General features: G+C 40.0%; 1 protein-coding gene across 7 annotated transcripts in view; it reads right to left on the bottom strand.

Annotated features, from left to right (window-relative positions):
• HOMER3 (homer scaffold protein 3) overlaps positions 1 to 27,131 on the bottom strand; it is a 49,442-nt gene that overhangs the window by 19,898 nt on the left and 2,413 nt on the right. For 3 of the 7 annotated variants that reach the window (XM_087920647.1, XM_087920652.1, XM_087920668.1), the window contains 7 exons: positions 14,061 to 14,168; positions 10,380 to 10,524; positions 9,588 to 9,744; positions 8,608 to 8,739; positions 6,099 to 6,206; positions 3,608 to 3,729; positions 116 to 272 (listed from right to left, as the gene is read on the bottom strand). In XM_087920647.1, coding sequence (XP_087776773.1) covers positions 116 to 272; positions 3,608 to 3,729; positions 6,099 to 6,206; positions 8,608 to 8,739; positions 9,588 to 9,744; positions 10,380 to 10,393 — 690 coding nt within the window. In that variant the 5' untranslated portion in view covers positions 10,394 to 10,524; positions 14,061 to 14,168. The remainder of the gene's footprint in view (positions 1 to 115; positions 273 to 3,607; positions 3,730 to 6,098; positions 6,207 to 8,607; positions 8,740 to 9,587; positions 9,745 to 10,379; positions 10,525 to 14,060; positions 14,169 to 27,131) is intronic. The other 4 variants (XM_087920655.1, XM_087920658.1, XM_087920661.1 and 1 more) reach the window with 2 other exon arrangements.

A 27,131-nucleotide genomic window follows, 5' to 3' on the forward strand; every position in this document is an offset into this window, starting at 1 on the left:
CCCACAGAACCGGTAGTAAAAAAAAATTAGAATCCCACGACTGGTGGGGATGTCCTACTTCCCTCTCCCTCCTCCAGTGGAGAACCTTGAGTGAATCCCTTGGGCCTCCACTCACTCGTTGGCGCAGTGCTTCGGTCTCCTCCTGATATGCTGCCAGCTGCTGCTTCCACTGCTCCACATTGGCATTAGCTTCACGCAAGGCAGCCACCAGTTTGTTGTTATTGTCTTGCAGAGTGAAAAATTCAGCTTCCCATTGGACTTCGCAAACAGACCTGGGAGACACAGGGAGAGGAAAGATACAAAGCGTTGAGACTCTAGAAAAAGTGCAGAGAAAAGCAGCCAGGATGATTAGGGGACTGGAGACTAAAACGTATGAAGAACGGTTGCAGGAACTGGGCCTGGCTAGTCTAGTGAAGAGAAGGACCAGAGGAGACACGATAGCAGTGCTCCAATATTTGAGGGGCTGCCACAAAGAGGAGGGGGTCAAGCTATTTTCTAAAGCACCCAAAGGCCAGACAAGGAATAATGGATGGAAACTAAACAAGGAGAAATTCAACCTGGAAATAAGGAGAAGTTTTCTGACATTGAGAACAATCAACCCATGGAACAGAAGTTGCCCTTGGGAGTTGTGGGAGTGCCATCCTTTGAGACCTTCAAGAAGAGATTGGACTGCCATCTGTCAGAAATGGTGTAGTGTCTCCCGCTTGGGCAGGGGGTTGGACTAGATGACCCACAAGGTCCTTTCCAACTCTGTTAATCTGTATTTCACTTATGCTGTACCTTTCTATCTTTCTTACAGCAGCTGACATACTTTCCGTTAATCTACTGTTAATAAAAATGGCCAACAAATTAGGGGGAGGCTTTGAGGGCAGGTATATTTGGAGCAGAGGTGGTATTCAGCAAGTTCTGACCAGTTCTGGAGAACCGGTAGCGGAAATTTTGAGTAGTTTGGAGAACCAGCAAATACCACCTCTGACTGGAGATTTTACAGTATCATCCCCCTGCCATGCCCACCGAGCCACCCCCACAGAACTGGTAGTAAAAAAAAAATTGAATCCCACCACTGATTTGGAGATAGTTATCCTGAATTTCAAAGTAAAGAACTTCAAAGGCAGCACGATAAACAGACTCTAAAAATAACCATACCCAGTGAGCAATTAAGCAATTGTATTTGAATTAACTGCTGTTTCTCATATTGCTTTCAAGATGTATTTCTGATAGGGAAGGAAAATGTCACTGAATCAATATGGTTGTCACCAACGTGTCTAGGAGCCAAGTAAAAACACTATTAAAATACAGTATTATCAATTTAATACAGCATTAAATCTTACCTTCTATCAAGAAAAAACTCTGGGGAACTGCAGTAGAGCAACTCTGAAGACACATTGTTCCCCAGAGGGAAGCTATTGGTGTTTTTAAATTAACGTTTACCTTTAGTGTTTAAAAGGCATCAGCTGCCACAACACGGCAAAGATTAACTGTGTGTCCAAGTTGCGTGGAAACAAGTTAACCATAGCCAGCTTTCAAATTATTGGTGCTGGCACTTCCAAATACATCCAATAGGCCCTCCCTTGCTAAGCACACCATGTTAAAAGGAAAAAGAAAAAGAACCAGGTCATTCCCTCGTTGTGACATATCAGGATAGAGAAAGAAACAGGGTGGGAATCTATACCTGGGCTCAGAGTAAGGAAAGAGTAAGGATTGCATCACAAGTCCTGATTCAGTTTGAGCGGGGCATGTTTTTGGAAAAACCCGATGAACAAATAAACCCAATCCAACATTCTACTTTCCTTCCCAGGATTTTGATAACAGAGTCGAAGTACAGAGCCTACAGGGGGAATACAACCGCAAAAAAAGAAACAGGATGAGAACACCCTGCTACTATAGCTAATTTGTCTGAATTACCACAGTTCTAGAAGTCCCACCAGTCATGTCGCATATAGAACACAGAAGCAGCTTAGCAGCTCACTGACTGCTACAATAGTTTTTTTTTTTTTCTGCCTTCCAAGCTGCATTAAAATTTTCTCAAAGTTAATTTCTCCCTTGATTTGGGGGATTCTAAAAGGATTCACTCATATTTCCAGAGCAGAAGCAATGAACCTAGAGTAATTTTTGTTTCCTTTGGTACATTTTTATGGGAGCTTTTCAACATAAACAAAAGTGGCACAATTTCATCTGGACTAACAATCACTTCTGATCTCAGAACTGATGGTGTAATTATGGCAACTCTTAAAAGAGTAGTGCAGGAGGCCCGAACAAAAGTTAAATTTGACTTAAGTGAATTTACACGCAATTCATACTGGACACAGTTTCGTCTATGCTGCAGTAACTTATTTCAAAACGTTCTTGCTCACTTGTGTGAAAAATTACAGCTTGATAACAAAAGTTAGAGGTCTCTGGAGGCTGCATTCAAAGTTTCTCAGACTGCATCAGCGAATTAAAAGTTCCTAGAACGGCTTGTAACAAAATAAAAATAATAGCAGCAATACCACACGAGATGAAATTAGCAAGAAACTGAAAATTTTGTGAGGAAGCTATGCTTCCTCTGTGTTAGCAACGTTCATTTCTCAAACACTGCAAAAGACAGCATTGTTCCGGCTATGCATAAAGTTGTACCTATGTATGCAAAATGCCCAATATTGATAAAAACTATAAAAAAGCGATTTCTTTGGAATCACATTAGTGTGTTTTCCACCCCAGGTATTTATTAATACATACATGTACACTGATAATAGAGAGAATTATGCCAATGAATGGGGGGAAATGAGTGGTACAATAATCAGTGCATACTCTAATTTAGCATTTAATTTTAGGCATTTTCCTAGGGATCTGAATTTAGCGGGAGCAAAATGCACAGCAGAGTGAATACTAAAGGAGCAAAGCAGGAAATCTTCATCACGAGCTGAATGTGGCACTCTAAAAAAAGAGCATTTCATCCATTAGTAAAGAACAAAGTGTTTGTGCGCATGAGAGAAAGAGAGGGAGGGAAATAGTACACTTAAAGAGAAGGAAGTGCTCTGGTGTGCAATGCTGTAAAAGCTGTTCGATCTGTTCCTGGGATTACACAGCTGCCCTTTGAAGCTGCCATGTGAGCCACAGGAAAAAATGTGGCTGTTTTAAGACTTGTAGATACACGCTATTTTGTCGCTCTAAAGCACCGTTTGTAGACGTGTGGAGACAGCCATGAAGAAGATATGTGACGGCCATTAGCAAAACTTAAGCTTAGCTTGAAAAGACAGGAAAAAATAGGAAAGAAATTCCAGATTGCCCCGTGTCAATTCCCTCTAGTGTACAAGAGAAACACCATCAGGTTTTCTATACTCTTTATGTTATAGCCTATTATATCAATAAAGCAGAGTTCCAGTATTTTTGTGGTAATTGTTCCCTGACCTGGTTTAAGTTAAAGGGGTGACATTTTTGGGGGGGGGTTGAATCCAAAGCAAAAGATTCTGAAAAGCAACAAATCCACTGGCATTTAAAAAATTAAAAAAGGAAATACTATCTCAGCATCTTCTTGATAAATCCATTTGCTTTTGTTAAACCATTCGGTGTAAAATGAAACGCGGATTAGGTATCCATGCGAATCATTCCATAACTGGTTGCTCACCCTTCAGAGAGCATTTTTTTAATGCGCTCTCTTTCTGTGGTCATCTCCATGTCAGCACTCTGGCTCCGGAACAGCTTGTCATCTCCGGGACCATTGGAACTAATGATGGGGCTGGTCAGAATCTGTCAAGCAAAGGAACATGACAGTCAAACACGTGAAGGGAGAGGCCGACTTGGCTACCTTCAAGGCAGCTTGCTAAGGAATTATTCTATCCTCCCCCCACACCCACATAGATATATACAAAAAAAGCATCTCGACTGGCAGAGAAGGCATGCTGTAGGCTAATGGCCCCCAACCTTTAGGGCACCAGAGACCAGTTCCGCGGAGAGAGGTTTTTCCGTGGACCGGAGGCAGCATGGTTTCACATGCTGCCTGTATCCCTCAGGTGGGGCTTTACTTATTTGTGCGGCCTGGTTGCTGGCATGCCATGGAGCAGTGCCAGTCCACGGGCCGGGGATTGGAGACCCCTGCTGTAGGCCATCAGGGATTTCTAGCAGGCAGGGTCCAAGAGAAGAGCTTTCTCTTCCATGGCTCCTGCTCTTAGGAACATCTTATGCCCACCCACCTCACCCCAAGTGAAATCACTTCCCACCCTCCTCCTGACCTTCTACAAGAGCGTGAAGACCTGGCTCTGACAGCTGGCTTGGGCCCCAGGGGAAGAATATTACCCTTGGAGACTGTGGATGGACCAATAGCAGATCCCACCTCCCTCCCCCCACTAATCCTACTCCCCCCCTCCCTCCCCATCTTTCAGTCATAATTTGTAATCTGTATTTTTTATGGAAATTAGATAAATGCATCCGTGATTTTATTGCTTTTACTGTGGCAAGCCGTTCAGAGTCGCCTTGCGGTGAGATGGCCGGCAAACAAATTTAATCAATGAATCTCCAAGTGATTAATCTCAGCACCGCGCTAGAACTTCTGAACCTGTCCAAGATCCAGGGAATCTAAAACATTCAATCTGAGAATGTCATCCTTCTCTTTCTTATATCCAAACCTAGAATAGCATTCTTGTCTTTTTCTTAATTTTTGAGAGAATGCTATTCCCCTGAAATTCTTTGCTGCTTGTACTAAAACTATTCTGTTAAAATGGTCAAATAACATTTATATAGCCCAAAGCTTCAGTTTCAGAAATCCCATGTAATCCTGACAATGATTCTATCAACTTCCTCTCTCTGCTCTCTTCCAGGGTTAGTTAAGTTTCCTCTCATTCTGCTCTCCTCCAGGCCAATAGACTCCTCTGACATCCTCCTCCTCCTCCTCCTCCTGTGCTACTAATCCATCTGTGACCAGCCTAGGGAACACATGTCTTTCATCCTCCAGATCCATCTACCCTTGTTACCCAGGAGATCAGAGGAAAACAGGCATCCCTTGGTGGTGTTGTGAAGGAACAAGCAAAAATCCCTGGTGTCTACTTCCTTCTCTTCTAAGCAACAAGAAAGCAGGAGAAATCAAAGGCATAATTTGTGGACACATGTAAATCACTCAAATCATATCCTAAATAGGAAGTCCAAGCTGTAGAAGCTCTCTACTGATACACTCAACCAAGTCAATTAAACCTAGTGGTTGCATTCACGCAACGTACTGAGCAAATCTGATTCATTTGTTTTGTGGGTTGGCATGCTGTGAAACCCCGTTTATGATACAGTGCATTGTATTAAGCTAGAACGGTAACCAAGTTATGGAATATGCCGAGTGAAAGAGAAAAAAAACAATGGTGTGTAGTCCCTCCTAGTTCTACCATTATCCACTTAAAAGTAGTGGGACCCCCGGGATAAAAACAGTAATAAGCTAAAGTTGAAATGAAATTCAAAAAGCCCATTTCTTGTCTAGCAGCACAAAACATTCTATTGCTGGCCCTTAGAGCCAGCTATGAAATTGTTTCTTAGCTACCTTATTGCCACAAAGCCTGACCGTTTCCTTGTTTCTTGACTTTTCTGTGGTTGCATCCGCACACTTAGCTTGACATCTGCTATCGCTAGGATCAAAGGACCTTATCTCAATGGTAAAGGACCTTTCTTGTCAAAAGAAGTTCCCCGTTCAGACCTCAGTATCTCCAATTAAAACGTTCTCCAGCAGCCAGCGAGAGGATCAGTTTTGGATCTTAGAGAGCCACTGACAGTTAAAATGGATAATACCTGGCAAAATCTGGCATGGGTGAACACTGGCTGCACGCAGTTCACCTGCCGCTTTGTTGCAGCCTCTCAAGCTCCCCCCCGCACCCCTCCCCAAAACAAATCACACTAAATTCAGCCGCAATGCTGGATTTTGCCACTGTGCAATTTCTTTACAAAAATAACAATGAAAACAAATAGTGAGCCTCTGGGCTTTTTCATTTTATTAAAAAAAAAAAAAATCCATCGGCCCTGACTACAAAAAAAGATTTGCTGTCTTTGACAGAGAGGTTGACCTGAATCATGCTTAATTTACAGTGAATTCAGCCATCCCACTGAGGACCGGTGGATATGGGACTTAATCCCGCCAGACTTACTTGATGGGAAGTCAAACTGAGAGCGGGGCTGGTTAGTTCAGTCTTATCCTGGGATTTCTCTCTGGCCAAGCGAGCAGCTTCTTTTACTTCTTGGAATTTTGCTGCAAACTGTTTTTAGAGTGCACAGAACAGAAGACAAACAGAATACAAAAAAGAAGTCATCTACCGCTCTGGAACTTCCAAACTAAGCTGTGAAACTGCAACCTTCGTTTTATTACCTTCTCACCCTCCCCTGCCATCTTTCCTCTCTTTTGCTGAGGACTCTTGGTTTCCACATTCTAAATGATAGGAAATCAATGTTTTCTCGACAGGAGTAAGAGTTTGGCTGCAGGAATAAGAGTTATAAGCACTTTTCCAGGACTGAGTTTCAAATTAACTGTTACTTAAGAAAACATTTTTGTTGCAAGAATAGGAAATGCTAGGAAGCAGCCATTTACAATGAATCTGTAGAGTTGGAAAATAAATTGTTACTTCGTCGCTCTTATTTCTCCTTTTGGTATAGGAACCTTGCAATTAAGGCATCCCTCCTTAACTATTTCCAGCCAAGATAACTCACCACTACTGAATACAGTCTACCATTAATCAGCAACTGCCACTAGAAGGAATTTTTCCTATGTTTATTCAAAATCTTTCCTGCAATTTGCACTATGAAGCAAACACAGAAGGGTCTTCAAATAATTGAAGATCTACTAAAGTAATCTTCATAGTTTTATGCCTCACTATTTAGCCTGAATAATTACAGAATCATTAATGGTACGTATCATTGTTTATACAAGACAAATTGGTTAAGAGTTTCAGCTTCAAATTCCTGTTTAGCTCACTGGATGAGACAATCTCATATACAGTATAGTTTCTCTTACATTCACCTATCTATCTCACAGGATGATTGTAAGAAAAAAAAAAGACAAGGCAAAACCCTTAATACTTTAAACGTATTATAAATAATAAAGAGGTATGGTAATTCAGAGAAAACAGTAGGTAAAATATCAGTTTATAATGATCATAATACTTTCAAAATGTAAATTTCATCTAGTGCTAAAAATACCGTATATTAAATCATATATCAAGCAAGCCGTGTGTGTGTGTGTGTGTGTGTGTGTGTGTGTGTTTTCTTCTCTCTTGTCCAAAAGAATGGCTGTTAAGGAAGATGAGTCATGTTTATATCAACCTTCCCTAATCCGTTGGCCTCCAGGTCGATGGAAGTAGAATTCCTATTCTTTTCCTGCCAATGGCTTTGCAGGTTGGGATTGATGGTGACATAGTCCAATACTTACTTACTTACTTTACTTTATTGTCATTGCACCTCGTACAACGAAATCAAACACCATCTTCAGTGTACATCATGACCATGAAAATAAACACAAACACACATCCTTCACCCTTCACACGTTGAACCAGAAACCCCCAACACCACACCAACACTGCACTATACAGAAGAATTCAGAAGAGGTACTGCCCTGGGATAGAAGATGTTTTTCAGCCTATTTGTCCTTGTTTTTATTATTCTGTACTGTCTGCAGATGGTAATAGTTCAAAAATAAAAGGGTTCCCAGGATGAGATGGATCTTTGAGAATGTTTTGAACTTTCTTAAGGCAGCAGGAGCTATAAAGCTCTTCCAAAGAGGGGAGAGGGCAACCCATGATCTCCTGGGCAATGACGTTAACCCTCTGGAGTGCTATCCTATCTGCCGCTGTGCAATTGGCAAACCATACAGAGGTGCAGTAAGTTAAGATACTCTCTGTGGTGCAGCGGTAGAAGGTCACCAGCAGTTTCTCATTCAGTTGTTGTTTTCTGAGAAGCCTCAGGTAGTATAATGCGGGCACCCCAGATCAGGTCCTCTTTTAGAGTAACACCCAGAAACTTAAAACTGGCCACTTGCTCTACTCAGTCTCCATTGATAAGCAAGGGCTGGATGTCTGGTCTGTTCCTTCTATAATCCACTATATGCTCCTTGGTCTTATTGGTCTTGAGGACCAAGTTGTTGTCTTCACACCATGAAAGCAACCAGTCCACCTCATCTCGGTAGGCAGACTCATCCCCCCTGGAGATGAGTCTCACCACTGTCGTATTATCTGCAAATTTAGCAATAGTATTACTAACGTGAGTGGGAATGCAGTCATGCACATAAAGGGTATAGAGTAAGGGACTCAACACATAACCCTGTGGTGTACCAGTGTTAAGAATAAGGGCTGAAGAGGTATGATTACCTAATCTGACCCTCCCAGACAGGAAATCCATAATCCAAAGGCAGAGTGATACACCATGAAAAGTGGGGAAACTGATCTAATTTGGTTGCCAGGAACCGGTCTTGTTACTCTGTAAAGCTGTAAAATCCTTCCTGAGATTAAAATGCTACTCTTTGTTGCTTTAAAAACAATGAAAGAAATGAGAACACCCACTGATCTCTGCTGAGATTTTCTTGGAAAAGCTAGTAGGATCCAAACTATCCTTTAGAAACTTATTAAATAAAATGGTCCTTTCCCCATCTCACTTCCTATAATTCATCACCTGAGAGAGATGTTGTTCAGAAGGAAAGCCCAGCCCATACACTGTGTTGGCCCTGCTGTCTGCCCATTGGCCAAACTTCTGTGAGGTCTTTGTGAAGGTCATGTTGGGGGTGATGGTGCTATTGATGATGGCCTACAAGGAAGACAAACACCAAGACTTTTAGAGTCAGATTAGAAAAGGAATAATTTCCACAACCTAGCAATTGCATAACTAGTTTTTGAAAAATGACAGGAAGCATGGGTGCAGGATGCAGTGACACCCAGGCAGGCGGCAACAAATTAAACATATGTTCCAGCTTGTTGGTTATCCAGTCTGGACAGCTCTCACACACCACCCTTACCATTTAATTTTTGAAGAGATGCTCGCACAGTTATGAACACTGTGCAAATATTTTTAAATGTTCTTCATTGGCTCTAAATCAAGGCCGTTGGAAAATTGGAATAAGCATACTTTGGAATTTTTGCATGATCAAATCAAACTGCTTCATTAATTTAAAAAATATAAATTTCTGGGACAGCCAACACAGTATGATCATAAGGTCATGGGAGACATGGGTAGAAATTCCCATTTGGCAATGAAGGTCACCGGGTTGACATAAAGAGTATGTGTCTTAAGTTCCTTAAAGGAGGAGAGACTATAATTACAAATGAAGGCGAATATACTGTCCCAGGATATACTGCAGAATCCAATCTGGGTTGGTTAGCGGAACCAGAGGTTTTGTGTCTTCTGAGCTTTCGGACTCGTGCTGGAGCCCATCTTCAGGGAACTTCTCTCTAGCAGAGGGTGTGTCCTGTTCTGTGTGTGGTATTTACAGTGACTGTTGTACGTGGCTTCTGAAAGCTTGGGAGGCAAAACCTCTGGTCCCGCCGACTGATCCAGATTGGATCCTGCTGAATAGAATTATCACAGTTATTTCTCAGGACTAGTATCACTAATACTAGTGTCCACGTGGGAGAAGCTGCTTGACCCTTAGGTCTCACCTTGGTGCCTCCCACACTGATGATCCGATAGACATTGCGAGTAGCATCATAGAAATAGGACACTGTCAAGGCATGTTTACTGGCAGGAATCCAGTTCCTCTTGGTGGCAGGATCAATCTGAAAGATGTGGGCTCTGGTGCTAAAAATTGGTTGCTCCCTGCAGAAGTGAAGAAAATAAGAGCATAAGGACCCACAACTGTAGCAGGGAAGAATTAGGCAACCCCCTATCACTGAAGGATGTGTTTCCCTAAGTTCATACACACACAAACACATTCTAGGTCAAGGGGTTATGTGAAGTCCCTGTGTAGGGACAAAATTAGAATTTAAGAGGATGATCTCAGACAACAATTAATAAATGATGCCTTAAACTGTTCTTCTTGCATATAATTGTGCAGAAGGGGGGAGTCGGTGGTAGCTGGTTACATATTCACTGTGATCAGAAAAGAAGTATTTTGATACATTTAAGGATGATGTTGGTGTGTATGTGTGTGTGAGCCTCTGGCCTACCTAGAAATATAGAAATATACTCTCACAAACGCACATACATTAATAATGAAAGCCAAGTTTTTCTCATTTTTCAAGACTAGAAACAATATTCTCTCTACTCTGACCCAGATCGAAGTACAGATGAATTCAGCTTTCTCACTGCTTTCTATCTCAATCAAAAAGGGAATTACACAACATCTTTAAACAGTTAATTTGAATATTCATGCATAGATTCTGTCTCTCTCTTCCTCACGCACACTCAAGCATTCAAACACACATTATGGGAAGATGAAGATAAGACATTACCTAATTGTTGACATTGGTTAAGACTGATTAAGGCAGCTGGTTTGGCAATAGAGGTAGTTAAAAGATCAGGTCATCTACCATTAGGTTAGTACAGTTGCTGGGGCTAATATCCCACTTGAGTTAAGGTCTGGAACCAATTCATTTCCTACCAACGAAAATGTACACTGTTAATTGACGCTGTACAATGCAGGAAAGGAGAAATAAAAGGGAGGCCTGACAGACATAAAATTAGTTCTAAATTAGGACCAGCTAAAGCTTTTTAAAAATGTTAATCTGAAATCACTGGCTTCAAAAGGAAGGGCGAGGGAGAAATCCATGCAGCTTCCAAATGTTAGGTTATGACAGCTTATTAGCCATTCCAAAATTTGTGTCAGAAGGGTAACGAAGGAACTGGGCATTTTCTCTTACTTAGATAAAAATGGCAACATCGGAAATCTATGGGGAGCTGTTAGAATTTTCAAAAATCCACAAACCATTAAATTATATGTTTCCCTATCAGCATGGTTTACAAAAACAAAGGTAAATGTCAGTTTGGTCGCAACGGGTGAGATATAGCAATACCTATTCAACTTTTCATTAACTGTAGGCTTACATGCAGCCAATGAGATTTACTGAGCATACAAAAGGGTGACAGGGCAAAAAATTACTGGAATTAATCTTTTCTTCAACACTGTAGCATGCTGAACAGGGTGATCTAAGACACATGAAGTTTAAATTTCAGTAATAACATTTAGAAAACATTTGCATTTACAATCTGCACAACACGACCATCCTTGGATGCCGTTGGCTTTGGTTTCCTGGTGGAACATCAATTGGGAACCTGCCTTGGTGCCCAAAAGCTTCTCTGCAAGGTTCCTTCTTTATGAGGATAAATAGCTAAATATTTGAAAGACATCAGATATATGAAAGCTGTAGAATTTTATAAGCAATAATGTAGGATAGTATATTTTTATTATAATGGTGTAACCTACATTTTACAACTTACGCTACAAGGCACGTTTCAGCCACATGGTTATGTTGTCACTAAGCTTCCTTTTGAATCTTCCATGTCTCAATGCATTGCAGAATGCAAGTTTTCCGGTCAAACAGTGCATGCAGATAATTTGGAAGTCTATCTATGATTGCTTTGATTTCTGCAGTACGTTATGCACATGCATCCATCAGTTATGCTACCTGACTAAAAGCTGCTGGCCAAGTTATATTATCTCAATCAATCAGAATAGAGCTGGAAGGGATCTTAGAGGTCTTCTAGTCCAAGCAGGAGACCCTATCCTAGGGGTGTCAAACTCACATCACGGCGGCATCACGTGACATTTCGTGACTTTTTTCCCCTTCACTAAACTGGGCGTGGGCGTGGCCAGCACGTGATACATCCAGCTCGCGGGCCATGAGTTTGACACCTCTGCCCTATACCGTTTCAGACAGGTGGCTGTCCAGTCTCTTCTTCAAAACCCCCAGTGATGAAAGACCCACGACTCCTGGAGGCAACTTGTTCCACTGGTTAATTGTCCTCCCTATTAGGAAGTTTCTCCTTAATTCCAGGTTGCTTCTCTCCTTGATTAATTTCCTTCCATTGTTTTTTGTCTTGCCTTCTGATGCTTTGGAAAATAAGTTGGCCCCTTCTACTTTGTGGCAGCCGCTCAAATACTGGAATACTACTATCATGTCAGCCTTAGTCTTTCACTTCTCGCTCAGCAATCAAAACATTAGAAACTTTTAGAAACGTTAGAAAATTTCAGGCCTTTCATAATTGTTTAGAAATAAACATTCCTAATAATTAGAAAATTAGAAACATTTAGAAAATTTCAGCAATCAAAACATTAGAAGCTCTTCTGTTTAATAGACAATTAAGCAGAAAGTGATTGGGTGATTCAAGGTTTCAAACGAATAAAAAGAACAGAATGGATAGGAAGGCAGGAGAGGGGATATTTTTCAGTCTTTAGAAGAAAATTGGAGCTTGGACCGTTTAGTTTCCCCAAAGCCTGCACTCTACAGCCAGGCTCACACATGTGGACATTTCAAAGCAGCTGCTGAGACTGCTATTTCTAATCTTGGGACAATTTTACACCCAGTACTGTAGCTTACATGCATATGGCTGCCCAGAGGACAAAGGGGAGAACTTCATCCACAGCTTGAGAAGATTTCAGAGTTGTAAAATGTTTCACACCACCACAGCCTCAATCCAGAGAAAGAAGTATTTATAATGAGATGGGGGTCATCCTCTGCAAGCCAGTGCAGAGAAGGATCAACCCTTCCTGGGTATTTTGAACACCAGCTTATTACAGTGTGCTCACCTGCTCACTGAATAAGGAAGAAAAGCTGGATGTGAGGAGCACAATAAAGCAGAAAAAGAAACAGAAGGAAACCAATTCTAAGGAAGGAAGTGACCCAAGAAAAGGGAAGCTACGATGGAAGCACGTGTTGACAAAAACCCAAACTACCAAACTAGGCAAAGTTCTGGTGTTTGCTGATGAAGAAAAACGGATGTAAGGATGAAAGGATCTGACTTTCTGGACATCTGTCTAGTTAATCCTTGTCTCCACCATGAGTGAATCAGAGGGCAAGTGCATAAATATAGCAAGAAAAGGAGAACTGGAGGCTGCTTCGCAACATGGAAGTAAAGTCAAATGAAAAGAGGCAGGTAGAGTGGAAAGCTGAATGCTGATCCAGCATCTTCTTAAAGGCTTTTTAAAGGCTCTGAAAATGCATTTTCACGGGAAGATCATAAGTCTATGTGAAATATCCAAATATCGGGGCAGTCTAAGCCTTAGTACTAAATACCAAGAAAAGGAAACATGGACAAAACTGTTAGCTTTTTGCCTTCTTTGGGGGCTTTCTAAAGGCCTCTGCCCGACAGGTTTTGGAAAGAGAACACAAAAGGGAGGAAATGCAGGTAGTCCTCGACTTACGATCACAATTGAGCCCAACATTTCTGTTGCTAAGCAAGACAGTTTTGTTAAGTGAATTTCCCCCCGTTTTACGACTTTTCTTGCCACAGCTGTTAAGTGAATCACTGTAGTTGTTAACTTAATAACATGGCCGTTAAATGAATTTGAATTTCCCATTGACTTTGCAACTTTCAGAAAGTTGCAAAAGCTGATCACATGACCCTGGGACATACATCGCAACCTTCATAAATATGAGTCAGTTGCCAAGCGTCTGAATTTGGTCACATGACCATGGAGATCCTGCAACAATTGTAAGGATGAAAACAAAGAAGCATTACTTTTTTCAGTGCCACGGTAACTTCGAACGGTCACTAAAAGAACTATTGTAAGTCAAGGACTACCTGTACAATTTAATCTCATCCAACAAAGCTCTTTTTCTGAACAACGAATATCTGTGTTAAGAGTATGCTGGTGAACTAGATACACCTCTGTTTTCCTCCAACTAATCTTATATGGATGCATTTGTATTTCAGTTACATGCAGGATTTCTCCAAACGGTTAAGATTCTCTGCAAAATAAAACAGCACTAGCATAAAAACAAAAGGAAAAATTGCCAATAATTGTGATTAATGCGAAATATCTAACAAGTAAACTTAAATGTTTTTTATTCTTTTTAAAAAAAGAAGAAATCTTTCCCCGACAACAGACACCAGGATAGTCAGCCTAAGAAGGCATTCCACAAGCTAAATGGAATCAATTCATTCAGCACTGAGCCATGCCATCTCACACTAACCAGTTATTAGAGAAGATAGCTGACTCCATCAAACCCAAGCTGGCTGCTATCCAGAGGTCATCCTATTTGGCCAGTGTATTGGAAAACAGGATGCAGGACTAGACACGTCTGGTTTGAATTTAAAGGCAATTGTCATTCTTTGCTGCCTCTGATGGCTCCAATGCCTGTGGTGCCACTTCTCTCTGTTCATACAAAGCGCTTTCAAAACCTCACATACTGTTAGGTATTCTTGTGAAACCTTTTCGAAGGACTTTTGGCTGTTCACAGAGCTACTTTCTTCCTGTATTTCTCTCAAATGTAAATTGTAAACCATGGCAATAGCTTTTGGGAAAGGAGCTGAACCAATTGTCTAAGAATAGGAACAGGGACAGAACAGAACAGAATAACAGAGTTGGAAGGGACCTTGGAGGTCTTCTTCCCCCCCCGTCAGGCGGACTATACTTTGCTGTCAACCCCTTAAACGGGTGGGTGTGGGTGGTGCTTGGGTCATTTTTGGGTTTTTTTTTTTTTTTTTTTTTTTTTTTTTTCGAACCTTGACTTGACACGGGGTTTGTGTTGTTTTTGTTTTTTTTTTTTTTTTTTTGTGGGGGGGTTTTGTTTTTTTTTTGGTTGGTTGGGGCGTAGGAGATTTTTTTTTTTTTATTATAAAGGGCTGGGGGGGGGTGGTGAGTCTAACCTCCTGCTCAGGCAGGAAACCCTATACTGTTTCAGGCAAATGGATGTCCAACCTCTTCTTAAAAACGGTGTGTATGCGTGTATGAGTGTGTGTGTGTGTGTATGCGCTTTGGGGTCAAGTCAGCCACCCTTATTCGTTTTCTTCCTTTTCCTCTGTTCCTTCAGTAGTAGAACCTTCTTGATATTTCTGCTTCTATGTGCTACATCAGATAGAATGTAACAACTTATGAGCTTATATACCTGCTTTTATAATGCTTTACAGCCCTCTCAAAGTGGTTTACAGAGTCAGCATATTGCCTCCAACAATTTGGGTCCTCATTTTACCCACTTCGGAAGGCTGAGTCAACCTTGAGCCTGGTGGGATTCGATCTGTCAAATTGCAAGGGAAGTAGCTTGCAGTACTGCACTCTAACCACTGCGCCACCAAGCCTCTCTAGATGCAGACAGTACCAGGTTTCACTGAACCACTTGTACCTACAGAGAGGTTAGGCAAGACCACATGGAAAGAAAATAATTTCTACAGAGAAAATAACCTATTCCATAGGACGGGGATCCCCAACTCCTGGTCCATGGACTGGCACTGGGCCACGGCATGCCAGAAACTGGGCCGGACAAACAAGTGAAGCCACATCCATGGGATGCAGGCAGAACATTGAAACCATGCCCCCTCCAGTCTCTGGAAAAACCTCTCTCCATGGAACCAGTCCCTAGTGTCCAAAAGGTTGGGGGCCGCTGCCATAGGAATTATCCTTTGTTTCTTGCTCTCCTGCCCACATTTGTCCTGTTATTTTAAAATAGAATTTAGTAATGAGCAAAAAAGGAAACACGAAAAAGTTATTCATCACTAAACAACGCACAAAACGGTTTCAATTCTTGTGTCTTACTTGCTTTATTTTAGAGGTGTACAATCTGAGACTTGGTCTAAGGGTCAAAGCACCAGACTAGAAATCAGGAAACTGGGAGTACTAACCCCACCTTAGGTACAAAAGTTGCCTGGGTGACTTTGGGATAATCACCAGATGATGATGAATTCTAGACCTCCCTTTGGGCATGAAAGCCAGCAGCTGGGTGATTTTAGGCCAATCACTTTCTCTCTCTAAGCCCAAACCACCTCACAGGATTGTTGTTGGGGAGAAAACAGGAGGAGGAAGGAGTATTATGTAAGTTCGCTTCCTTGAGTTATTTGTAAAAATAACTAAATTAAAAAAAAATTCGTGATTCCTGAAAATCTTGGATGTGGCTATAAGTTGCTATATATTATGATACAGCACCTGTGCTTTTGTAAGCTGTTCAGATTTTTAAAAACTGAACTGGCATAAAAACACTTATAATAAATGAATAAATAAATCAGCAAACCCGATAGGGAGGAAATAATTCAACATAGAAGTGGAAAGTAATCATATTCAGTGTAAGTTTAGTTAAAATTTAAATGCTATACAGATTTTAGTTCCACTCATTTTTTTAAAAAAATTCCGTTCATTTTCCCCTTTTCTGACTGTGTTTTATGACCCAGAAAATGTGTGTAGAACCATCTTATTTTTATATCTTGCCTGTTTTTCTCCTTTATTGTATCTTCTGTTTCTTTCAATTAGCATCAGCAAACATATGAATCCTATTGTTCAAACAAGGAACACTTTGCATGTTTAGTTTAATATTAAAGGGACTGTATAATATTATTGATCTTAATATGCCTTGAAGCAGATAGCTAAGCATACATTCCAAACTGATAGCATATATAGATGGGCTGGAATACATTTCCTTCCATTCTACAGAAATGCACAATTGCTAGAGATGACGGAGCTATAGCTTCATAAATCTGGGGTGTAATAGGTTGGAAAAAAGCTGGCATCTCTATTGGAATTCAGAGTGAAATACACAGCTCTTTGTTCATGCTTAGTTTTCACTATCTAAAAGATACTGAAAAAAATATGAGCCAACAGAAATATGTAGCCTGAGGCTTAGCTTAACCCTGTTCCAAGGACAAGATACATAATCCCCCAAACCAGCTCCTAGGAGGTTTAATTCTCTCAGAAAAGGAAAATAATATTATAATATAATAATATTGAGCTGATTTAACAACTAATAATTTGTGACTTTCATGAACACAAATATTTTATTTTATTGATCCGATTCCATTCTGGAACTCCAAAACAATTTTTGGCAGCATAAAACATAAAGGAAAATGAGATAGGAATATAATCAGGTAAATAAGAATATAAAGGAAATAATCAAGATAGGAAATCAAGGCAAAATAGATGCAAAATATGTCAAGAATATTTAATTAAAGATTCCCTCCACCCCACCCAAAGCCTGGAAGAACAATCAAGGCTTTCCAGAATGTGATCAGGGTTATGTTAATCTAAGCAGTACAACAACTATGTTTTGCCTTAAATCAAGATCAGTAATGCTACCTCACAATGGGGAGATTCTACTTTACTGGCTGTATTAATAGCTATCAACAGATTGTTCCTCATCTGTGGATATATCTAATCTCCCCTAAATTAGTGGCCATACTATGTTGTGTGAGTGAATTTTAAAAGTTAAAACTTGTGTTTTCTGCAAAAAAACAACACTGTTTTTTTTTATCTCCTCTCTTTTCTTTTAAATACAACTGTATAAATCCAACTTTGGAGAGTTGAGTAAGGATTTTTTTTTATATAATATTTTTTTCCTGCAAAAGCAAAACAAGATCCCTGAATAATTCTAATCTCTGATTTCAAATCTCTTACCACCAATGTTCTGTGTAACCCTGCAACATTACTGGCCAAATGTTTATGGAGATTCTCAATTATCCAGGTCATAGTTGTCCCAAGGATGCTTTTCAAAAAGTAACTGGACTTGGTTTTTGTTTTCCTTGAAAATATTTTGCTTTTCATCCAAGATTCTTTAGTTCTTGAATTGAAACTTGACGTGAAGAAGTTTCTTGGATGAGAAGTGAAACATTTTTAAGGAAAGAAAAAAACCCCCCAAGAAAGTCCAGTTGCCTTTTGAAAAGCACCTTTGGGATTACTGGTTAAGAAGCATCGGTTAATAAAATGCACACCTTCCTTGCCACATGCAAAGGAGTATGAAGAGAGATTAGTAATTCTGACTTATTAGTAGTACTAACTATCCTGTGCACCTAATAGCTATATGCACTTTATAAGCAGTAGGTTGATACACAGGAGAGGGGCTAGGAATAAAAATGTTACAGTTCAAAACCAATAATTTAAAAGATTTTGTTCCTCTTATTCTTGTCTATCAGTTGCTTCCTCCCTTCTTGCAATTGCCTGTTTGCAATAAACATTCCTCTGACAATCTTTATTCTTGTTAACCCCCATGTTTTTCTTTCAAGTTCTATGGGCAGGCAGTCTGTGCATCTGGTTCATTGAATTGCTGCTTATGAATAGAATAGAATAGAATATAGAATTCTTTATTGGACACACAAGGAATTTGTCTTTGGTGCATAAGCTCTCAGCGTACATAAAAGAAAAGATACATTCGTCAAGAGTCAAGAATCATGAGGTACAACACTTAATAATAGTCATAGGGTATAAATAAGCAATCCAATCATACTAGGAAACAGTCAATATAAATTGTAAGGATACAAGCAACAAAGTTACTGTCATACAGTCACAAGTGGGAGGGGATGACTGATAAGGAGTGATGATAAGATTAATAGTGCAGACTTTGTAAATAGTTGGACAGTGTTGAGGGAATTATTTGTTTAGCAGAGTGATGGCGTTCTTGTGTCTAGTTATTCTGGTGTGCAGTGCTCTATAACGTTTTGAGGGTAGGAGTTGAAATAGTTTATGTACGGGATGTGAGGGGTCTGTAAATATTTTCAACCCTCTTTTTGACTCGTGCAGCATACAGGTCCTCAGATGAAGGCAGGTTGGTAGTAATTGTTTTTTCTGCAGTCCTAATTACTCTCTGAAGTCTGTGTTTCTGTCTTGTTGGGTTGCAGAACCAAACCAGACAGTTATAGAGGTGCCGATGATGGACTCAATAATTCCTCTGTAGAACTGAATCTGCAGCTCCTTGGGCAGTTTGAGCTTTCTGAGTTGGTGCAAAAAGAACATTCTTTGTTGTGCTTTTTTGATGTTTTTGATGTTAGGTGTCCATTTTATGTCTTCCATGCCTGCTCTGACCCTCTTCCCTTTCTGCTTACGGAGTGCGGAAACATATTTTATCCCAGCCTTGGCAAAGGGCGCTTTTTCGAATGCCACTGCTGTCTTGTGCAGGCCATTTGAAAGACATATGCTTCTTGACTTGATCTTAATTTCAAACGAGAATATACAATTGCTATCCATAAGGGATGGCAGGAAAGTGGCCCATTAGTTTGGATAAACCTAGTATTATTGCTGATAGCTGTAGATATTGAAGGAGGAAGTTTATAAGACATAATCAATATTTGAGAAACTCAAAAGACACTGAAGTTATTGGCCAGGGAGCACTTTACAACTGCTATTATCCCAAGGTGCTTTTTCAAAAGGCAACTGGACTTTGCTTTTTCCTTGAAAACATTTTGCTTCTTAGATGAGAAATGAAACATCATCAAGGAAAAAACGAAGTTCAGTTGCCTTTTCAAAAAGCATCGTTGGGACAATCATGACCTGGGTGACTGAGACTCCATAGACAACTGCTCCTATCATTGGATACTTTGATTGCTAAAAGGAAAATAGGACAGAAATCTTACAAACACTGAGCCGGCATGGTGTAGTTAATTAGCACTGAGACAGAATTGGGAACACCGAGTTCAAGGTTACTCTCAAACATGGACTCACTGGGTGACTTGGATCAGTCTTTATGTATCATCCAACTGATCTGACAGGGCTACTGTAGAGGAAAATAGGAGGAGAAAAACCTATTTACAACTCCTTGACCTCCTGAAGAAATACAGAATATGAAATTAATGCACACTCCAACCAAATTTTTATCTAAGAAACCTCTTTTGGACCAAATTGTTGGTTTAATACCAACATTTCCTACAGTGACCAAAAGACAAAAGGATAATCGTCCCCTAATTATTCTCTAGCAATTGGTTATTCAAGTTTCTCTGTATACAGATAATTAGTCTGAACAAAGAGCCTGACCAGTAACCTTATTCTCCAAGAACACTGGTGAGTAAATTCTGCTGGTCTGTAAGCTCCACAAGCCATGGCTGGCATGTTTCAATGTCACATTGTCAAATCCCAAAGCAGCAGGTTGGCGTTCATAATGTCTTGGAATCAATCAAACTTTAGAGGCTATGTTTGGAAGGAGGTGGGGCAATCATATGGAATGTGAACATTAGGGAATGAAAATTGAAGAATGATGTATATAGGCAGAAAGGAGCTAGCTAGCTGGGAGTAGATCTAGGACAAGGAGATGGGCTGGTGGAGGCCACTCTAGAACAATCCTGGCTTTAGTGGGCATGCAGGGAGGGTAATAAATGGATGATTTCAGCATTTCTGGTATTCCTCCCTTTGGCAGAGGTTTGTTGCAAGGATGTAGGAAATGAGCAGGCTAAGCCTGAGGGCAGGATCAAATGCATCATCAGTTTGGAGTCAATGCGTCCTATGAGACCCACATCCAACCGCCAGTGAATTCCATTGATCCTTATCTAGCAGCCATTTGGCTTGAACATTAGTAGATCAGATTCTTGGGTACAGATTGCATGTAATAAACTTGTAGTTCTTTGAACTCAGCTCCTGTTCCTGGTTACTTGCACCTGATAAGGAGCTTTTTATGTGAGTTAAGCTCAAAGTTACTTAGCTGCTGTTTTTTCTTTTCCCACAAGATGTTTCTAAAATCTAGAAGAAATTAGTTTTCTTCTAATTATCTAATCCAACAGACCACTTAAGAAAATTGGTATCAGTCAAATATTTCAAGGACTCTACCAGTTCTAGACCAGTACCTTACCTTTGCAGATGGTCCTTGACTTACAACCGGTCATTTAACCACCGTTCAAAATTACAACAGTCTCAGAAAGGATACCTTGCGATCTGTAAAGCACTTCTGGTCTTCATAAAATGCTGCACCCTCCCACAGTCGCATTACTTCATTTTGAGTATTTGGCATGTAGCCCGCATTTATGACTGGTTGCAACATCCTGCAGTCACATGACAAATTGCTATCCATTTTGCTGGTTTCCAGAAAAAAACACCCATTTGGGAGAATAGATTCACTTAACGACTTATTTCTTAAATTCCAGTCCAATTGTGGTTGTTAAGTTAAGGACTGCTTGTATTAGCACAATTGAGAAAGTCCAGAAATATTTCACAAGAAGAGTTCTCCACTCCTCTACTTGTTGTAGAATACCTTATGCCACCAGACTTGAAATTCTAGAACTAGAAAACCTTGAATTACGCCGTCTTCGGTCTGATTTAAGCATGGTATATAAAATCATACATTGCAATGTCCTACCTGTCAATGAATACTTCAGCTTCAACCATAACAACACAAGAGCAACACAATAGATACAAACTCAAGGTTAATCGCACCAAGCTTGATTGCAGGAAATACGACTTCAGCAACAGAGTGATCAATGTCTGGAATACTCTACCCGACTCTGTAGTTTCTTCCCCAAACCCCAAAAACTTTAACCTTAGACTGTCTACTATTGACCTCACCCCTTTCCTAAGAGGTCTCTAGGGGGCGTGCATAAGCGCACCAACGTGCCTACCGTCCCTGTCCTATTGTTTCTTTTATTTTTATTTTATTTTTCTTATATGTACCCATTTCATGTATTCATAACTATGTATACACTTATACTTATTATCTTGTAAACAATTGACAAATAAAATAAAATAAAATAAATAAATTAGCTTGGGGTTGGTTAGACTAGATCAATTAAGGTGTTTTTCACGTCTATTTTTTATTCTACAAGAAAATCTTTTGGTGACATCAGTATTTTAAAAAACCAATAGTCTGACAATTCCAAAACATCTACACCAAGGCATATGTCAAAATTCTTTCTAAATTGCAATAACCATAACTCCACAGAATAAATCACTGGGAGAATTCTTTACTAAGGCTACCAAATCAGAGAGCTTCAAATAAAAGTTTTCATTGAAGCTACTTATTGAAGTAACTTAATGAATGAAATGATATATCAAAGCCCACAGGGAACAGGCCGTGAACTTTAGAATAAACACTTCACATTCTACCTGTAAGGGATTGGAGAAAATAGCAAGCTAAATTAAGAGATCAATCAGACTAGATTCTTAAATACTGTAGTGAAGAGTAAAACTAACAATGTAAAACCTACAGTTATTCCCTCTGAAAATAGAAATATATTCTCCATTTCTTCTAAAAGAATTATTTTAAAAGAAAAGAATTTTAAAAACTAAAATCACCCTGTATGTTTGATGACGTACATACCCAAATCATTGCAGCTGGATTCATACATGCTAAGCTTTGATTAGTTTCAATCTTGCTTTGCTTTTCTTGTGCCCTATTACTTATTGACAGCATTTTCTATCACTCCAATCAAATTATACAGAAGCAATCTCAAAAGCAACCTCTCAATATACAGTAATCAAGAAAAATGAGTAACCATACAATCCAAAAACTATAGTCAGATGGCCAGCCACTATTTAGGGGCAGCTCTCAACTTACTACCACAATTAAGTCCAAAATTTCTGTTGCTATCTGAGACATTTGTTGTGAGTTTTGCACTGCTTTATGACCTTTCTTGCCACAGTTGTCAAGTGAATTACTGCAGTTGTTAAAGTAGTAACATGGTTGTTAAATAAACCTGGCTTCCCCTTTGACTTTGCTTGTCAGAAGGTTGCAAAAGGGGGCCACATGACCCCAGGGACACTGAAGCCGTCATAAATTCGAGTCTGTTGCCAAGTGTCTGAATTTTGATCACAGGACCGTAAGTGTGAAAAATGGTCATGTCACTTTTTTCAGTCCCTTTGTCACTTCAAACGGTCACTAAACGAATTGTTGCAAGTTGAGGACTACCTGCTTTATACCAAGCATAAAACAATCAAAAGCACAAATCAAAATAATAGTTTTTATTTTTTCCAGGAAGCCAAGACATTTCAACACAATATTCCATTTGTGTTCCAGAACTAAGTAAAGAATATTTTCATAAGCAGAAATGATTCAATTTTGACTAATATTTCCTGAAAAATGCAAGTGGCTGTCCCAATCATATCCTGTTTGTGGGCTTCTAACCAGCATCTGGTTTGTTTCTTTGAAAATAGAAGTGGGTAGTTTATCAAGGTTTTTACCCTTTGCAACCTAACAGAACATGGGGCAGAGATCACTGTATGTAAATGGAGACTAAGGATTAGGTTAGAGTCTATCTGCCAATCATCAGCAATACACTTCAAAGCCAGAACAGAATGACATTTACTATATTTGGTGGGATGGAAAAAGCCTATAAAATGAAGTTTAAAAATGAGCCAGATTTGGTAGGGACCCACAGAGAAAAATATATATCAGAAAATAAATCTCTTGATGGGAGAGGCAGTTGGTCACCAATCATAAAACGTGTTGAGTCCTCCAGCCCACCCTCCTCCCAGTCATGTGACCTCCAGTAGAGCTTTTAAAGAGCTAGAAAGGCTTGGGAAGCCATGTTCTACATGCCTTCCTCTAACTTGTTATATGTTCTCATGGCACTTGTGACCATTTTACTTCCTCAGAGTTATTGATCAGATGCTAAGTTAGACCGTGAGGATTCTTGGTGCTCTAAGCTTGGTTGTTTTCTTGCAGACATTTCATTACCAAAACTAGATAACTTCATCTGTGATCCCAAAAGTGCTTTTTTCAACAGACAACTGGACTTTGTTTTTCTTTGAAGACATTTCGCTTCTCATCCAAAGAAGCTTCTTCAGCTCTGACTGGATGATGGGGAATGGAAGGGAATGGAAGTATATATATATATATATATATATATATATATAATCCTTCCATTCCCCACCATCCAGTCAGAGCTGAAGAAGCTTCTTGGATAAGAAGTGAAACATTTTCAAAGAAAAACCAAGAAGTCCAGTTGTCTCTTGAAAAAGCACCTTTGGGACAACCATGACCTGGATGACTGAGAATCTCTATAGACATCAAAATGAGGTTACCTGGTTTGCATAATGAAACATTCGCAAGAAAACAGCCAAGTTCAGAAAGCACTAAGGAGTCCTTATTTCAACCCTGAACTACAAATATTCTCCTTTATAAGTTAGTGTCCTGTGGTCTGATGGTAAATTAGCCCTCATACCTTTTTGCTCTTCTGCTTGATACTTACTGTGAGCCTAATTTTAAATTGAAAGGATGCTCTTGGCAATGCAGGTTTAGAGCAGACCATAAAACTGCAGTTTATGGACATAACACATAAGCAGCCCTGCTGGATCAAGACAGCAATCCATTTTATTTAGAGGTGAACAACTCTTTGGCATGCATGAACATTAGGTGAAGGCCAAGGATATAAAATGCACAATGCTACACTGCACCTGTGGTTAGGATTAGATGTTTTGGAGACAATTTGCAACCTTTGCATTTTCAGTGTGGCACGTTTTTATATGTTTCCTGCCTAGAAACAGTGAGAAATGACCATCAGCGGGAAGACCTCTAAGAGCACAAAAGCCATAAATCAGAATGTCCCTGAGAGCGCAAAAAAGTCTGTACAAATAGTCCTAAACTTACGACCACAATTGAGCCCAAATGTATGTTGCTAAGAGAGAAATCTGTTAAGTTTTACCCCATTTGACGACTTTTCTTGCCACATTTGTTAAGTGAATCACTGCAGTTCTTAAATTAGTAACACAGTTGTTATGTGAATCTAGTTTCCACATTGACTTTGCTTGTCAGAAGGTAGCAAAAGGGGAATCACATGGCTCCAGGACACAGCAACTGTCATAAATGTGATTCAGTTGTCAAGCATTAATGGATGGAAACTAATCAAGGAGAGAAGCAACCTAGAATTAAGAAGAATTTTCCTGACAGTTAGAACAATTAATCAGTGGAACAACTTGCATCCAGAAGTTCTGAATGCTCCAACACTATAACTGGATAACTATTTGTCTGAAATGGTATAGGGTTTCCTGCCTGAGCAGGGGGTTGGACTATAACACCTCCAAAGTCCCTTCCAACTCTGTTATTCTATTATATCAGAATGTAAATCACATGACCATGGGGATGCTTGTAATGGTCATAAGTTACTTTTTTCAGTGCCATTGTAACTTTGAATGGTCACTAAATGAACTGTTGTAAGTCGAAGACTATCTATATGTGCCAGACTCCCTCTGCATCTATAGGGTACCCGCCCTGACTCAATCCAATATCTTATTTCTTCAGTAAACAGCCAAATACCTGTAGGAATAAAGTATGCAGGAGACATAACATTTGTTCCCCATCAATGAACATTTACAGATGCTCTACAGCTGTAGTAGTCCTCGACTTACGACCATAATTGAGCCCAGAATTTATGTTGCTGAGAAATTTGTGAAGCAAGTTTTGCCCCATTTTACGTTTTTTCTTGCCACATTTGTTAGGTGAATCACTGCAGCTGTTAAATTAATAACAAAGTTGTGAAGTGAATCTGTCTTCCTCCATTGACGGTCAGAAGGTCGCAAAAGTTGATCACGTGACCCCGGGACACTGCAAGTGGCATAACTATGAACCAGTTGTCAAGCACCTGAATGTAAATCATGTGACCAGGGGGATGGATACTGCAATGGTCATAAGTCACTTTTTTCAGTGCCGTTGTAACTTCAAATGGTCACTAAGTGAACTGCTGTACACCGAGGACTATCTGTATTGCCTCTGAATATGAAGATCCATTACATGGCAGGGATATTTTAAGGCGGGGATGTTAAACTGAGGTCCAGGTGCACCACTCGCAGGCCACGCCCACCCAAGTTCCATGAAAGGAAAAAAGTTGCAATACGTCACATGATGCAACATGGCGAGTTCGACATCTGTGTTTTAAGAGCTTGATTTTGGGGCCACCATTTCAAAACAAAACTTGGGGGAAAATCATTTGTCAGTTTCATAAAGGTGCATATTCCAGCTCAAGGAAGATACAGAGGTGAAACTTAAAAGATCCAGTGTTCGATGAATGACCAGACCCACACACCTCTGTACAAAATGTATCTCTATCTTCCCTCTATTTAACAAGAATAATGACCATTATTTTCCACTGTCTGCATATATCCATGGATAGATTTCTCAAAGTATGTACCTAAGGCTCTGCCTGCAGCTTATTAGGGTGTGGGACGTCTTTCTTTTAAAACTCTGGCACATTTGCCTTTTCCTTTGGAGTTTGTTTTCTGAGCTAGTAGCAGCATGAAGGAGTCTGGGAAATGTGTCTCTTTGCTGGCAGACAGCCGATTGCTGAGTCAGCTGGATTGAAGGTGCCAAGGTGAAAGTTTTGTTGTTTTGACCTCTTCTTTTCTCCAGCTTATTTGGAGGAAAACTTTGAAAGCTGAAGATTATATTTTCTCCTTGTGACAAATTGCGTCCTATAGTTCCATTATAAATACTTGGAAAAGAAAACATAGTGACACCTATGGTAGGATCTGAACACTCTTCTGGACAATACCCTTCCAATTGCGGAAATATCATTACTGGCTTTCTTTAACAGAATCATAGAGTTGGAAGAGATGTTGGAGGTCTCTGGATGTTGGAGATGTTGGAGGTAATCCCTCTAGCAGGAAACCCTATACTATTTCAGACAAATGGTTGGTCCAACCTCCAATGATAGAGCATTCACAACTTCTGGAGGTTGCTCCACTGGTTAATTGTTCTGTCAGGAAATTTCTCCTTAGTTCTAGGTTGCTTCTCTCCTTGATTAGTTTTTATCCACTGCTTCTTCTCCTGACTTTACGTACTTTGGAGAATAGTTTGACTCCCACTTACTTGTGGCAGCCCCGAAGATATTGGAAGACTGCTATCATGTCACTCCCCCAATCCTTCTTTTCATTAAACTAGACATACCCAATGCCTGCAACTGTTCTTCATATTTTTTAGCCTCCAGTCTCCTAATCATCTTTGTTGCTCTTCTCTGCACTCTTTCCAGAGTCTCTACATCTTTTTTTATATAATGGCGACCTGGATGCAATATTCCAACTGCGGTCTTACCAAGGCATTATAAAGTGGCATTAATATTTCAAATGATCTTGATTCTATCTCAAGGGAACTGAGGAAGCTTCTTGGGTGAGAAGCAAAATGTCATCAAGGAAAAAACAAAATTGCGTTTTGGAAAAGCACCATTGGGACAATCATGACCTGGATGACTGAGAATCTCCATAGACATATCCCTCTGTTAATGCAGCCTAAGGCTGTATTGGCTTTGTAACTCCATAGATCACTCCATAGGTTGCTCAGCTGATATAGTCAGGAACTTCAGAGAGCCATGAGCCTTAAAGACAATGAAATTTGTATCTCATTGGTGAGTATGGATAACACTGAATGAAGGCAGAGCTCAGC

Source organism: Pseudonaja textilis, chromosome 1 (assembly GCF_049901715.1).
Source record: "Pseudonaja textilis isolate UNSWEBS1 chromosome 1, rPseTex1.2, whole genome shotgun sequence".
NCBI lineage: Eukaryota > Metazoa > Chordata > Lepidosauria > Squamata > Elapidae > Pseudonaja > Pseudonaja textilis.